Genomic DNA, 16,592 nt, shown 5'->3' with positions numbered 1-16,592 from the left:
AAGTCTACAAGACCTCACACAACAGCACCTCCCCTTCGCCCCTCTACTTCTCCAAATTCCAAAACATCCTCAAAGTGTAACTCTTCTTTATCGTGTCTTTAGTCTGATTAATGGCTCACTAAACACTGAATCATTTTGCGTCTTCAGTATCTCGCTCATTTCTTTGCTGTCATCTTTGTAAATCCCATCTCGTTTAAGTAGGGGTTCAATAATGGATGCGGTTTTTGCACAAAATTTGGCATAAGAAAAGAAATACTTATATTTTTTAAATTTTATCTTTGGCTTTAAGTTCTTCCTATGTTTTTTGGCTCCTGTAAGATTCCTAATGCTTAAATTTGTATTTCAGATCCCCTCATGGAAGGTTCCTTGATGTTGGTGAGGGGCTCTTGATTTAGGGAATTGGAACTGTGCTCCCGTTCCCCGAATTAAGCCTGAATGCCTTCCACATCCCCCCTCCGGGCGCTGTATAATCCTACGGGTTTAGCGCTTCCCCTTTGATTATAATAATAATAATGTATTTCAGATATACTGGCCCCTTTCAGCAGCTCTGTGATTCTTTGCCTTGGCCTGTTTACCTGGAGTTTACCTGGAGAGAGTTCCGGGGTTCAACGCCCCCGCGGCCCGGTCTGTGACCAGGCCTCCTGGTGGATCAGAGCTTGATCAACCAGGCTGTTGCTGCTGGCTGCACGCAAACCAACGTACGAGCCACAGCCCGGCTGATCCGGAACTGACTTTAGGTGCTTGTCCAGTGCCAGCTTGAAGACTGCCAGGGGTCTGTTGGTAATCCCCCTTATGTGTGCTGGGAGGCAGTTGAACAGTCTCGGGCCCCTGACACTTATTGTATGGTCTCTTAACGTGCTAGAGTGTAGAGTGAGCATCTCTCTCTTTCTAGTTTACTTAAAGAAATGTGCCTTAAGCATACGTCAAGTGCCAAAGGTTTTTATCCGTGTTGTTTAAGATATCTTCCCAGCTTGTTTCATGTAGAATATGGTTGATTTGGTGCCAAAGCTCAGTTGCTAGTGCACTCAGCTCACATACTGAGGTCTCGGAATCGACCTCAGTGTACGGCTGGAAAACATTAGAACGTGTTTCCTTAAAACACCTGCTGTCCTTGCTCACCCATTACTAAAATGGCTAACTGGGTGTTAGTGTAATTGTGTGGGTCGCATCCTGGGACAAATATTGACCTAATATGTGTGGGTCGCATCCTGGGACAAATATTGACCTAATATGTGTGGGTCGCATCCTGGGACAAATATTGACCTAATATGTGTGGGTCGCATCCTGGGACAAATATTGACCTAATATGTGTGGGTCGCATCCTGGGACAAATATTGACCTAATATGTGTGGGTCGCATCCTGGGACAAATATTGACCTAATATGTGTGGGTCGCATCCTGGGACAAATATTGACCTAATATGTGTGGGTCGCATCCTGGGACAAATATTGACCTAATATGCCCGGAATGCTCTGTATAACAATATAATAATATCTTTGTAAAGTAAAAGGGCACAAGTGCAACTAATGTGGCATTTATTGTGGCAACGTTTCGCTCTCCAGGAACTTTATCAAGCTCCTGGAGAGCGAAACGTTGCCACAATAAATGTCACATTAGTTGCACTTGTGTCCTTTTACTTTACATATTGTCGGTAATTCTACCAACTTTATTACAATAATATCTTTATTTACTACAAGTACATGTACAAGGTACACAGGCCTACCTGACATCAGTGACATACTACTACTACTCTATAGAAACCTCCTTGTTATGCAGAGCATTTTGGGCAAATTAGGGTAGTTTTGCCCCAGGATGCGACCCACACTAGTCTAACACCGAAGTATTTTAAGCTTTTATATTTCTACAGAAAAGCCAAGGTCTATATAAATAGGTCAGCCGGACCAAGGAACCAACATAATCTTCTTCTGCACTATGACGTGGGAGCCTCCTCTCTCCCAGACTGCCACAATACTCGATTTATTTTATTTTTCAAGTCTTTTTGAAGTAATTTGGCTAATAATGGCCAGCCATCAATAACAGTTATTGTCTTATGTAATATCTACTTTCATAGTAGATAAGAAAAAAACAACTTTATTATACACCCCATATCCATGGTGTGGGTAGTAATCAAAAGATTATAGAGGCACATAATGGGTCCAGGGATTTGGTCCCAACCTAAACTAGAATAGTGCTAGTTTATGTCATACAGAAATCTAGAAATTGACATGGCGGTTGAAGAAAACAGGTAATTGATATTTTTATCATTAGTTTTATAAATAAATGTAGACAATGTAACACACTATATATAGATGAGAACATATGAGGGCCTCATGGCCTCAGCAAGTTATCCAGGTCTCTGATCTCGGCAAATTATTGTATGCTTCCTGATCTGAATGAGCTGTGCATCCCCTGTGGGTTTAGTGCTTCTCAATGAATATAATAACACTAATAAAGGTATAGACAAATTTCCCAGACTCCGTGCTCAGGATACAATTTCCAGGCTACGCTGACCTAGACAGATTTTTCAGACATCGATTTAAGACGTTTTCTCAGCAAAAAATCCTTGGTCATATCTGAAAAAATAAAAATTACTCGTAAATACAGAAGAGCTAACTAAAAAAAAAAATACCTAAATAGCATTTAACATATGTCCCCATTCACTCCAAGAAACAAGCAAATAAAAGAGGGTAAGTGACACTCATAAAAATGAACTGAACATTCTTATGTAGGAAATAAGAAAAATATAGTAACATCTGCCATCTGCTACGTAAAAATATTAGATATCTACCTTCAGCAGGGTAAATTTAGGACTATATTTACCTTACTGGAGGCTAAATATAGTTCTAACAGCCTTATTAAAAGTAAATGTAGTAGTTTCCAACCTTCTGCAGCATAAATATAAAAGCTACAGTACTTGCTTTCTGAAGGATTAATAAAGTAACTACTAACTACTGGCCATAGGCAAAGAGGCAAATCAAACATAGTAGCTACCTATATATATATATATATATATATATATATATATATATATATATATATATATATATATATATATATATATATATATATATATATATATATCACTCCATCACTGTCTTGCCAGAAGGGTGCTTTACACTACAGTTTTTAAACTGCAACATTAACACCCCTCCTTCAGAGTGCAGGCACTGTACTTCCCATCTCCAGGACTCAAGTCTGGCCTGCCGGTTTCCCTGAACCCCTTCATAAATGTTACTTTGCTCACACTCCAACAGCACGTCAAGTATTAAAAACCATTTGTCTCCATTCACTCCTATCAAACACGCTCATGGATACCTGCTGGAAGTCCAAGCCCCTCGCACACAAAACCTCCTTTACCCCCTCTCTCCAACCTTTCCTACGCCGACCCCTACCCCGCCTTCCTTCCACTACAGACTGATACACTCTTGAAGTCATTCTGTTTCGCTCCATTCTCTCTACATGTCCGAACCACCTCAACAACCCTTCCTCAGCCCTCTGGACAACAGTTTTGGTAATCCCGCACCTCCTCCTAACTTCCAAACTACGAATTCTCTGCATTATATTCACACCACACATTGCCCTCAGACATGACATCTCCACTGCCTCCAGCCTTCTCCTCGCTGCAACATTCATCACCCACGTTTCACACCCATATAAGAGCGTTGGTAAAACTATACTCTCATACATTCCCCTCTTTGCCTCCAAGGACAAAGTTCTTTGTCTCCACAGACTCCTAAGTGCACCACTCACTCTTTTTCCCTCATCAATTCTATGATTCACCTCATCTTTCATAGACCCATCCGCTGACACGACCACTCCCAAATATCTGAATACATTCACCTCCTCCATGCTCTCTCCCTCCAATCTGATATTCAATCTTTCATCACCTAATCTTTTTGTTATCCTCATAACCTTACTCTTTCCTGTATTCACCTTTAATTTTCTTCTTTTGCACACCCTACCAAATTCATCCACCAATCTCTGCAACTTCTCTTCAGAATCTCCCAAGAGCACAGTGTCATCAGCAAAGAGCAGCTGTGACAACTCCCACTTTGTGTGTGATTCTTTATCTTTTAACTCCACGCCTCTTGTCAAGACCCTCGCATTTACTTCTCTTACAACCCCATCTATAAATATATTAAACAACCACGGTGACATCACACATCCTTGTCTAAGGCCTACTTTTACTGGGAAATAATTTCCCTCTTTCCTACATACTCTAACTTGAGCCTCACTATCCTCGTAAAAACTCTTCACTGCTTACAGTAACCTACCTCCTACACCATACACTTGCAACATCTGCCACATTGCCCCCCTATCCACCCTGTCATACGCCTTTTCCAAATCCATAAATGCCACAAAGACCTCTTTAGCCTTATCTAAATACTGTTCACTTATATGTTTCACTGTAAACACCTGGTCCACACACCCCCTACCTTTCCTAAAGCCTCCTTGTTCATCTGCTATCCTATTCTCCGTCTTACTCTTAATTCTTTCAATAATAACTCTACCATACACTTTACCAGGTATACTCAGCAGACTTATCCCCCTATAATTTTTGCACTCTCTTTTATCCCCTTTGCCTTTATACAAAGGAACTATGCATGCTCTCTGCCAATCCCTAGGTATCTTACCCTCTTCCATACATTTATTAAATAATTGCACCAACAACTCCAAAACTATATCCCCACCTGCTTTTAACATTTCTATCTTTATCCCATCAATCCCGGCTGCCTTACCCTCTTTCATTTTACCTACTGCCTCACGAACTTCCCCCACACTCACAACTGGCTCTTCCTCACTCCTTCACCATTACTGTCTCCCAGGACAGCACCTCCAGCTTCACCATTACTGTCTCCCAGGACAGCACCTCCAGCTTCACCATTACTGTCTCCCAGGACAGCACCTCCAGCTTCACCATTACTGTCTCCCAGGACAGCACCTCCAGCTTCACCATTACTGTCTCCCAGGACAACACCTCCAGCTTCACCATTACTGTCTCCCAGGACAACACCTCCAGCTTCACCATTACTGTCTCCCAGGACAGCATCTCCAGCTTCACCATTACTGTCTCCCAGGACAGCACCTCCAGCTTCACCATTACTGTCTCCCAGGACAGCACCTCCAGCTTCACCATTACTGTCTCCCAGGACAGCACCTCCAGCTTCACCATTACTGTCTCCCAGGACAGCACTATCAGCCCCGCATTTACTGACTACCAGGACATCACCTCCAGCCTTACAGTTTCTGACTACATGGCCAGTATCAAGGGCAGTACCATTCAGCCCAGACTTTTTATGTTCCCATCTGTTGTAGAAAGCTTCCAGGTTGTCTATGAAAGCAACTTTGATGTTATCCTCTTTTAATACCCTTGTTGTTTTAGTTCACAAATTTATCTCATTTGGGCATACCCAAAAACACTTCCCTGTTTTAATACTGCTTTTAGATAGTTATTGGATATCTGCACAAGGTACGTGACACCAATTTCCACAAAAAATGACAATTTATCCATGTGGAAGCCGGTTTGTTTGATTGACTGCAGACTACACACAGCTTCATAATGATTTGAATGGTTGATTTACTGTAATTCTACTAGCAACCTCTTGAATACTCTATTAATAACCTCCTTAAATGAAGCTCTAGCTACTTGTATTTCTATTTCTAACTGTACTTGTATATTGGACAGCTTACCGTGTACGTTCCTGATTTATATTTATTGTTTGTGTTTGATAAGGGCGCCTACAACCCCATCCGTTTACAGTCTGCTTTATTGTCCAATGAATCCGTTTGTAACCAGTCAAGGGTTCGGACCAGTCAAGGGTTCGGACCAGTCAAGGGTTCGGACCAGTCAAGGGTTCGGACCAGTCAAGGGTTCGGACCAGTCGATCTGATCTGATCAGTGGGTCACTTATTTAAAACGTACTGGTTGGTGATTTGGGCTAACACATGAAGGATCTACTTGAAATTTTCTACCCGAGTAATATGTGATTTGATTGATACAAAAGTATAACTTGCATGTTGAAGAACCGGTGATTTCTGGCAGCTCCTACAATGATGAACGGTCGAGCCTCAACCCTTGTTTATCAATCGCTGTATCTAGCTTTTCTAGTTTTTTTTTTTCGTCTCCACCACAATAAATGCTATATTATCACTATAGTTGACTGGTGGAAATTTTGGAGGAAGGACGCTTTTTCTGTAGTAATAATTGCTTCTCGTTGTGTATATTCGACCGCTGGTAACTACAGGTTATATGAAATTCACAGTATATGTCTGGTATTTCAAGAAAAAAGAAACTAATGAAAGTCACTCCACTCCACTAAGTACCATTATAATACTGGTTAGTTGCTACTACAACACTGTATTCTGCTATTCACTGGTATCACTAGATTATGTGCGAGTACACTAGCAGGCCAGGAAGATTATTAAAACAGCTGACCACTGTGGTAAGATTCTGGCGACTTCTGGCACCTGCCTCTATAGGCTTATCACTTCATTTACAAATTCACCTGTTTTCAAATGACACTTTAGCCTTTATCATCTATATACTAGGGAGCCACTGTTGTATACACTATACACTATGTATACACAATGTTATCAGGGAGACTTTCTTTCCTCTAACAAAGAAAGTTCTATTATTATTATTTTGCACACGGAACACTAGGCCTATGATTCCCCTCTGGCAGTAAACTCTGCTAGGTAGTGCACACTAATTCTCCTTTTTTGACTCAGTATATAATATTTCCCGCCCAAGATTGGTTCCAGGAGCTAGAGGGATGTATCGTATAGGATTGATGGCACAAATTAAAGTTCTAGCACGTAAGAGCGACCGTGTAAACACGTAAATACTGTGTGCACAGTATAAAAAAAAATCCTGCAGCGCACAGTGCGTAATCATAGTGCATAGTATGTGCTTAGCATGATCATGGTATTTAGTTATTTATTTATTTATTTATTTATTTAAAAATTTGAGCACACATACAGAGGTACAACAAATACAGGTAAGAGCAGTATGCCAAAGCCACTTATACTATGCATAGCATTACGGGCTGGCTTAAAATTAACTTAAGATTAACTAAGCAATGATGAAATCAGTGATAAAACATTAATGTAAACAGGTTACTATAAAGCACAAGTGAGTATTACAAAGACAGGTCATATGGTTGTATGCATTGTTGTACATTCAGTAGAATGGAGTATTCTGTTAGGTAGTGTATTTAAAAAATAATAAAGTTAGATTGGGTTTTAGGTTTAACATTTATGTGATATAATTGTGAGAAACATTTAAGATATACAATTTATAAGGTTCAGTTATTCAGTATTTATTTGGTTTTGGGTGAGTAAGTGATCTTTGAGAAGAGACTTGAATTTATAAACAGGTAGTGTTTCTTTTATATTTACAGGTAATGAATTCCAGATTTTAGGGCCTTTTATGTGCATTGAGTTTTTACATAGTGTGAGATGGACACGAGGAACATCAAAGAGTGATCTGTGCCTTGTGTTATGGTCATGTGTTCTGTTGAGGTTGGCAAGGAGATGTTTGAGGGGAGGGTTAATATCAGAGTTAAGTGTTCTATGTATGTAATAGGTGCAGTAGTAAGTATGGATGTTTTGTATGGTGAGGAGGTTTAGTGTATTGAATATTGGTGGAGTGTGCTGCCTATAGTGAGAATTTGTTATCATTCTAACTGCACATGCTATGCGCATAGCATGTGTAGTGTATAGCAGTGTGTTGTATATATTGGGGGCTGTGCACAAAGCATAGTGACGTCAGATCACGTCACTATAAGTGACGTGTCTGGGAGGGAGTGAGTGCCCTACTCTGCCTCCTCACACATCTTCCACATCTCCCTTTCCTCCACCTCCCACCACAAGGACGGGAGACCTCTCTCCTCCCCCTGCCCACCACCACCATGAACCACATGCAATATGTGCCATGTGCCATTTTCTCTTCAGCCCGGGCTTACCACACAGTTTGAGGTATGACAGATGATGCAGCCAGCCAGCCACAAAGCCAGAAACAGTGCACCCAACAATGAAAGAAGAGGCACATGTCAGGTGTGTGGAGTGTTTCGAGCACACAACAGGGATGGCCTTATTCATGCACACCATGGGCGTGTGGGATCACATATGCCCCCAGCAGAGAACAGCCCACAGCCTCCACAGGCAGATGACAACTCCAATGGCAACCTCTTCACTTGCAATAACCTGTTGGCATTCAAATCCACTGCTAGCAGTACCCTATCCCACACCCCTAAAGTGGTTCGCCCATATGCAGCAGGGAAATTCACAGACCTTCTTAAGCAGGTGATTGGAGGTTCCACCAACTTAGAAGCCCGAGGCACTTTCAAATCATGGCACAACCTAATCCTGTTCGGCAATGTCTGTCTTGCAGTTCCTGAAAGACGAGGCAAACTGCTAACAACAGCAGTCATCAAGGCAGTACACAATTACCCAAGAATAGATAATTGTGTCCCTCTGCCCCATCATCGCAGGAATCACAGAGGTACCCCTCAAGGAAGGTTCCTTGATGTTGGTGAGGGGCTCTTGATTTAGGGAATTGGATCTGTGCTCCAGTTCCCCGAATTAAGCCTGAATTCCTTCCACATCCCCCCCCCAGGCGCTGTATAATCTTCCGGGTTTAGCGCTTCCCCCTTGATTATAATAATAATAATCACAGAGGTAGACCCAAGAAAAGTCCCACTGAAAACGAGAAAATTTGAGCACAGGTTAGCAAAAAAATCGAAGGTAACACAGTGGGAGAAATCAGAATAATTACAAGTGATGACTCTGTAGCCCCTAAAGATGAGACCACAGCCCAAGCACTAAGAGACAAGCATCCAACCAGGGACACCATAGCCATCAACAACAACCCTGAGGAAGACCCCATCACTGAACAATTAATTTTGCCAGAATCATTAGTCTATAAGGCGATTGTGTCATTTCCAGCAGGATCTGCAGGCGGTTACACTGGAATTCGACTATAACACCTCAAAGAGATGGTAAATCTAGTATTAGGTGCATCTGCATCAATTCTTCTCACCGAGTTAACAACTTTCGTCAACAACTGCCTGGCTGGGCGAATTACAGAAGAAATTAAACCTTTCTTCTTTGGAGCCTCACTGTGTGCTTTGAAGAAGAAGGATGGTGGAATCAGACTCATTGCTGTTGGTAACACTCTTCGCTGTCTTGTTGCCAAAGCAGCAGTAAGAAACATTCGCCTAGAAGCTGCCAGTTTACTCCAGCCACACCAACTGGGCTTTGGGGTCTCTCAAGGCAGTGAAGCCACAGCTCGTGTGGCAATGGGCTACATCAGGGACCTACCAGGAGACAACGCCATAGTCTAATCTGATTTTAGAAATGCCTTTAATATGGTGAAGAGAGATGTCTTGCTGGCTGCTCCAAATTGGTTCCCCAGCCTTTTTACCTTCATTTCAGCTGGCTATAGCAAACCCTCAATTCTTTTGTTTGGAGAACCTGAAATTCTCTCATCAGAAGGTGTTCAGCAGGGTGACGCAATCGCTCCACTTCTCTTCTGCTTGGCAGTCAGAGAACTACCAGCCTGCACAGTGAGCTCAACATCTGGTACCTGGGTGATGGCACTCTGGCAGGTACTGAAGAGTCCCTGTTAGACCTACAACTGGTAAAAACACAGAAGATTTGGGACTCATCCTCAATCCCTCAAAGTGTGAAATCATCACAGCGAATCAGGAAATAATCAATGCCATGCGAATAATCCTCCCGGACGTCTCTACTACCACTCCGTCCAACAGTACCCTCTTGGGAGCATCGCTGAGTCACCAGGCCATCGACACTGTCCTCAAGGAAAAATTGAATGGCCTGATGAGAATGGAGGAGAGAATAAGCGGTCTTGATGCCCATGATGCTCTGTATCTCCTCACAAGGTGTCTTACTATGCCAAGACTCGCTTCCTGAGGTGTGCACCCTCTTTTGACAACCCAACGCTCGACGAATATGATGCACACCTGAGATCAACCTTTAAGAAGGCCCTGAACCTGTCACTAGAGGATCAGCAATGGGATTAGGAATCCCTCCTAATGCGACTGGGAGGTATAGGGGTGCACAAAACAATGCATGTAGCTTTACCAGCTTTTCTGTCTTCGTGTTTGGCTTCCAGTGCATTAGCCAAGATTGTCCCCAAACGCTTGAGAGACATGGTAGGAGCTCAAGACCCCAGGTTTACTGAAGCAGCAATGCGGTGGGACACCCTTGCAGTCTCCTCCAGTAGACCAGCTCCTCCCAGAGAGCACAAACAGTCCCACTGGGACAAACCAATCATGGAAAAAATCGCCAACACAATGCTCACCAACGCTTCAGGAAAGAACAAAGCTTGTCTCCTGGCGGTGAAAGCACCACACTCAGAAGATTTCCTTCTAGCTGTTCCCAATTCCTCCCTGGGCACTCGACTCGACCCACAGGCCATTCGGATTGGTGTTGCTCTTCGCTTAGCCATCCCCATCCTCACCGAACATAGGTGTATTTGTGGCAGGGTGACAGCTGATCAATTCGGACTTCATGGTCTCGTGTGTCACACAACAGAAGGAAAGTATGCCAGACATGAGGAGGTCAATGACATAAAGAGAAGCCTCGCCACAGCCCATTGCCCAGCTCAACGGAAACCCCAAGTGCAGAGGTCTGACGAAAGTCAAAAGCGTCCTGATGGACCCACTATGTTACCCTGGAAGGATGGAAAGCAGATTGCCTGGGACTACACCTGTGCTGCCACATTGGCAAACACCTACTTGCTATACTCCATAGCTGAAGGGGGTGGAGCTGCCAGCCACAGGGAGACCCAGAAGATCCGCAAATATGAAGACCTTCCCCCTTGTTATAACTTCATCCCAATAGGGTCGGAGACCCTTGGAGCATAGGGTAAGTGCGCTCTAAAGTTCTTCAAAAAGCTGGGTGAAAAGCTCATCATAGAAACCAAGGACCACAGGGCGACCAGATTCCTCTTTTAGAGACTCAGTTTCGTGATCCAGAGAGGAAATGCCTGCAGCATTTTGGGCATGCGGCCCACTGCCGGGGAGCTGGACGAAGTATTCGAGATGTAGCTCTGAGTTGTTATCTAGGTTGTTTTACTTTCTATTGTATTTTTGTAAATGTTTTGTCAATGTTTTTAAATAAAATATATATTAAATATAGGGGGTGGTAGGAGAAAATTCTCAACAACTTCAGGGAGAACCTTGAGTTTTACCTGAAGCAAGTTTATTCTTTTCTCTGAGGATGAGGGTCCCCAGGACAGTTCTAGAGGTGGTACCTCCCTATATATATATATATATATATATATATATATATATATATATATATATATATATATATATATATATATATATATATATATGTCGTGCCGAATAGGCAGAATTTGCGATCTTGGCTTAAATAGCAATGCTCATCTTGCCATATTGGACAAGTGAAAATTTGTGTATGCAATAATTTCGCCAAAATCATTCTGAACCTAACGAAAAAAATATATTTCACTGTGTTTGTTTAGTATTAAATTATTGTAAACAAATCTAAAATATATTTAGTTGGGTTAGGCTAAAATAAATTGTTCTTGTTATAATAAGGTTAGGTAAGTTTTCTAAGATTCTTTTGGTGCAAAATTAAAATTTTTTATATTAACATTAATGAAAAAAATATATCTTTAAACGTATAAGAGAAAATTTTAGAACGGACTTAATTTTAAATGAGTTCTTGCTAATTGACCAGTTTTACATATTCGGCACGACATATATATATATATATATATAGATAAATAGATACATCAGATAATTTTTTAGTTGTAGCCGCAGTGAGGGTAAAGGTTAGATGGAGTGCAGGAGGAATGGTATCAGAAAATAAGACTGAGAGAAGTATAGGTATATAAACTAAAGGAGGCAGTTAGGGTAAGATATAAGCAACTACAGGTGGAGAGATGGGCTTGTAAGAGTATAGGCATTGAGGCTGAAGAGTTATGGGGGTAGATTTAAGAATATAGTGTTCATCAGAGGTTAGTGAATATAGGAGGGTGAGTGGAGGAGGGGAGAGGAGCAATTGGTGGAGTTAGGAGGTAAAGAGAGTAGTATGAGGGAAAGTTAGCACATGAGAAGTTTTTTACAAAGCAGAAGTGATATAAGGAGGAAGGAGTTTATGGAGAGAAAACGAGAGGTGGTGAAGGAATGCAAAATGAGAGCAAATGAGAGAGTGAGATGCTGCTAGCAAATTGTTATGAGAAGAAAAAGCTTTGAAGTGAAATTTATGAATTGGGAGAGCCAAAGGAACGAATAGATTTGGTAGTTACAAATGGCAGAGTAGAGCTGGAGGTACTAGGAAAATGGAGGGAATTTCCAAGGAACTGTTAAATGTTGATGAAGATAGGGAAGCTATGATTTCATGCAATAGAAAGAGAGGTATAACATCTTTTAAGAGTGAGGAAGAGACAATTGTAAGTGTGGGATGAAATGCATGAGGCAATGGGTAGAATGACAGGGAGTAAAGCAGTTGGGATTGATGGGATCAAGACAGAAATGTTAAAAGCAGGTGGGGATATAGTTTTGGAATGGTTGGTGCTTTCATTTATAAAATGTATGAAAGAGGGGAAGGTACCTAGAGACTGGCAAAAAGCATACCTGGAGTTTACCTGGAGAGGGCTTCGGGGGTCAACGCCCCCGCGGCCCGATCTGAGATCAGGCCTCATGGTGGAACACGGTCTGATCACCAAGGCTGTTACTGCTGGCCGCACGCAAGCTGATGTACGAACCACAGCCCGGTTGGTCAGGTACTGACTTTAGGTGCCTGTCCAGTGCCTTCTTGAAAACAGCCAGGGGTCTATTGGTAATCCCCCTTATGTACGCTGGGAGGCAACTGAACAGTCTTGGGCTCTGGACACTTATTGTGTTGTCTCTCAGTGTACTCGTGGCGTCCCTACTTTTCATCGAGGGAATGTTGCATCTCCTGCCGAGTCTTTTGCTTTCATATGGAGTGATCTTCGTGTGCAAGTTTGGTACCAATCCTTCCAGAACCTTCCAAGTGTATATTATCATGTATCTCAATCGCCTGCGATCGAAGGAATACAGATCAAGGACCTTCAACCGTTCCCAGTAATTTAGGTGCCTTATCGTACTTATGTGTGCCTTGCAAGTTCTTTGTACACTCTCCAGGTCTGCAATGTCGCCAGCCTTGAAGGGGGCCGTATGCGCAGTTTCTTTGTATAAAAACAGAAAGGACAAAAGAGAGCAATAATTACAGGGAAATAAACCTGTTGAGTATACCAGGTAAGGTATATGGTAAAATTATTATTGAAAGAATTAAGAATAATACGGAGAGCAAGATCGCCGATGAACATTGAGGCTTCAGGAAAGGTAGGGGGTGTGTAGACCCAAGTGTTTACAGAGAAGCATAAAAGTGAACAGTATTAAGATAAGGGTAAAGAGGTTTTCGTTGCATTTATGGATTAGGAAAAGGCGTATGACAGGGTGGATAGGGGAGCAATGTGGCAGATGTTGCATATGTATGGATTAGGAGGTAGGTTACTGAAAGTAGTTAAGTGCTTTTACGAGGATAGTGAGGCTCAGGTTAGAGTATGTAGGAGAAAGGGAGATTATTTCCCAGTTAAAGTAGGCCTTAGAGAGAGATGCGTGATGTCAAAGAGCAGTTTAACAGCATTAAGAAGTACCTTGGGTATGCATGGATGATGAGCCAGTAAGCAGCGTGATGGCACCTACCTTCCTGGATGACACAAATGCCATACTCACATGGTAAAATTGCAACCGAGGGTTGTCAAAGACTTCGTGCTTATCTGATTCTGCAGATCCTGTGCGATGGAGTTCTTGGTGTCTATTGTTAACGTTTGGTTCACTGTCACACTGCGGTCACTCAGCCCCTGGATCACTTCTTGCATGCCCGCCTCTGTCAGTGTGCTCATCTCAAACCTGATCCTACAGTACCTGTTGATTATGACACACCTGTAGTTACCTGCTCAACACCTCCCTCATCACTACTGTAAGCAACACATTATTATCACAGTTGCTATCATTGCTGACACCACAGCTATAAATGTTGCCACCATTAATTACTGTCACCATCAGAAGGAGCAGTTTTACCAACACTGATGCATTATAGTTGTGACATAACACTTGTAGTGGTGAATAATACTAGCTGTATCTAGTAGTAATGAAATGCAACAGTCACGTGTCAGCAGCATTGATATGATACAGTTATAAAACGTCAGCAGCAGTGATGGGATGCAGTTATCAAGTGTCAGCAGCAGGGATGTGGTGTAGTTATTAAGTGTCAGAAGCAGTGATGTGGCCCGTGACCTGGTGGCGAAAGCTCTCGCCTCACACGGTGAGGGTCCGGGTTCGATTCCCGGCGAAAGGGTGGAAACATTGGACTTGTTTCTTTACACGGGTTGTCTATGTTCACCCGTCAGTAAAATGGGTACCTGGGTGTTAGTGGACTGGTGTGGGTCGCATCCTGGAGACAGAATTAACCAAATTTGCGAGAAATGCTGTGCATAACAAGCGGCTTTCCATATAGTATTATGTCATTGATGTCAGCTAGGCCTGCATTTGCAGATGTTGTCCCACTTGAACACTGGAGCTGAGGAGAGAGAAATGCATGATAATATATACCTGGAAAGTACTCGACAGCCTGGTCCCAAATCTCCACACTGCCATAACAACATACTGGAGTGAGAGATATGGGAGGAAGTGCAGAATAAACCCAGCGAGGAACAGGGGTGCAATGGGCACGATAAGGGAACACTGTATCAACATACTATTCATCTTGCCAGATGTCAGAAACATGGCTGGAACAAGTGCAAAAGCCTTCAAGAGGAAACAGGACAAGTATCTTCACCAGGTGCCAGATCAACCAGGCTGTGATGGATATGTGGAACATGGAGCAGTAACAGCAGTAACACAGACGAAAGTGAGATGGGAAGATTGCTCTATGACTACCTACAGGTGCTGTATAACTACCTACAGGTGCTGTATAACTACCTACAGGTGCTGTATGGCTACCTACAGGTGCTGTAAAACAACCCTAGAGGCTCTGTAAGACCCTACAGATATTGTATGACCTACTACAGGTGCTGTATAACCCTACAGCTGATGTATGACTGCTACAGGTACTGTTTGATCTTTAGAAGTGCTATATGACCATATACATTTGCAGTATGACCACCTACAGATGCTGTATGACCAACTACAAGTGCTATATGACAACCTAAAGGTGTTGTATGACCTGCTGCAGGTGTTGATGACCGCCTACAGGTACCGTATGACTCCTACAGGTGCTGTATGACCCCTACAGGTGCCACATGACCTCTACAGTTGTCGTATGACCTCTACAGTGCTGTATGACTACCTACAGGTGATGTATGACTACCTACATGTGTAACAACCTACAGGTGCTTTATAACCACATACAGGTGCTTTATAACCACATACAGGTGCTGTATGACTAGCTACAGGTGCTGTATGACCACCTAAAAGTACCGCATGACTACTTACAGGTGCTGTAGGACTCCTACAGGAGATATATGACCCCTGCAAGTGATGTATGACCCCTACAGATGCAGTATGAGCCCCACAAGTGTTGCATGATCCATACATGTGCTGTATGACTTCCTACATGAGCTGTATGACTACATGCAGGTGCTGTATGATCACGTACAGCTGCTGTATAACCACGTACAGGTGTTGTATGATTAAGTACAGGTGCTGTGTCACCACCTACAGATGCTGTATGACCTTATACAGGTGATGTATGCGCCTTACAGGTGATGTGGACCTTTACAGTTGCCATATGACCCAAAACCTAGTCATTGTGGTAGTCTACAAGCCTCTGGATGCAACATCCCAGCAATTCCAGGAACAGCTGTTAAAAATTGACCACTGTCTAGAAAATCTTCCAGCTCCTGCACCCAACATCTTGCTCCTGGGGGATTTCAACTTAAAGCACCTAAAATGGAGGAATATAGCAAATACTATTGTTGCATTAATAACACCAGGAGGCAGCTCTGATGAAAACTCACACTCACACGAGCTTTTAAATCTCTGCACAAAATTCAATTTAAACTAGCAAATAATAGAGCCTACTAGACTGGAGAATACACTAGACCTCATCTTCACTAACAATGATGATCTGATAAGAAATGTCACCATATCAAAAATAATATACTCAGATCACAACATAATTGAGGTTCAGACATGTATGCGTGGAGCCCCAGACCGACATAATGAGACTAGTCACGAGGGAGCATTCACCAAATTCAACTTCAATAACAAAAACATAAAATGGGACCAAGTAAACCAAGTCCTAACCGATATAAGCTGGGAAGATATACTAAGCAACACAGACCCCAACGTATGCCTAGAACAGATTAACTTGTTGGCACTCGATGTATGCACAAGGCTTATTCCTCTAAGAAAAAGAAGGAGTAGATGTAAAATAGAAAGAGACAAGCGCTCCCTTTACAGGCGACGGAAAAGAATAACAGAGCGGCTAAAAGAGGTCATTATATCTGAAATGCGTAGGGAGACACTGGTCAGAGAAATATCAAGCATCGAACTCAAGCTAAAGGAATC

General features: G+C 42.5%; 1 protein-coding gene across 2 annotated transcripts in view; it reads right to left on the bottom strand.

The window, feature by feature from the left end:
• Positions 1–1,612: 1,612 nt before the first annotated feature.
• LOC128700450 (uncharacterized) overlaps positions 1,613–16,592 on the bottom strand; it is a 116,007-nt gene continuing 101,027 nt past the window's right edge. Inside the window, exons 4-5 of one of the 2 annotated variants that reach the window (XM_070080064.1) lie at positions 13,755–13,946; positions 1,613–2,573 (exon numbers count right to left, since the gene is read on the bottom strand). In XM_070080064.1, coding sequence (XP_069936165.1) covers positions 2,537–2,573; positions 13,755–13,946 — 229 coding nt within the window. In that variant the 3' untranslated portion in view covers positions 1,613–2,536. The remainder of the gene's footprint in view (positions 2,574–13,754; positions 13,947–16,592) is intronic. The other variant, XM_070080065.1, reaches the window with a different exon arrangement.

This window comes from Cherax quadricarinatus, unplaced genomic scaffold (assembly GCF_038502225.1).
Source record: "Cherax quadricarinatus isolate ZL_2023a unplaced genomic scaffold, ASM3850222v1 Contig126, whole genome shotgun sequence".
Classification (NCBI taxonomy): Eukaryota; Metazoa; Arthropoda; class Malacostraca; order Decapoda; family Parastacidae; genus Cherax; species Cherax quadricarinatus.
Note: the sequence above shows the minus strand (reverse complement) of the source record. Positions and strands in the feature narration are given on the sequence as shown.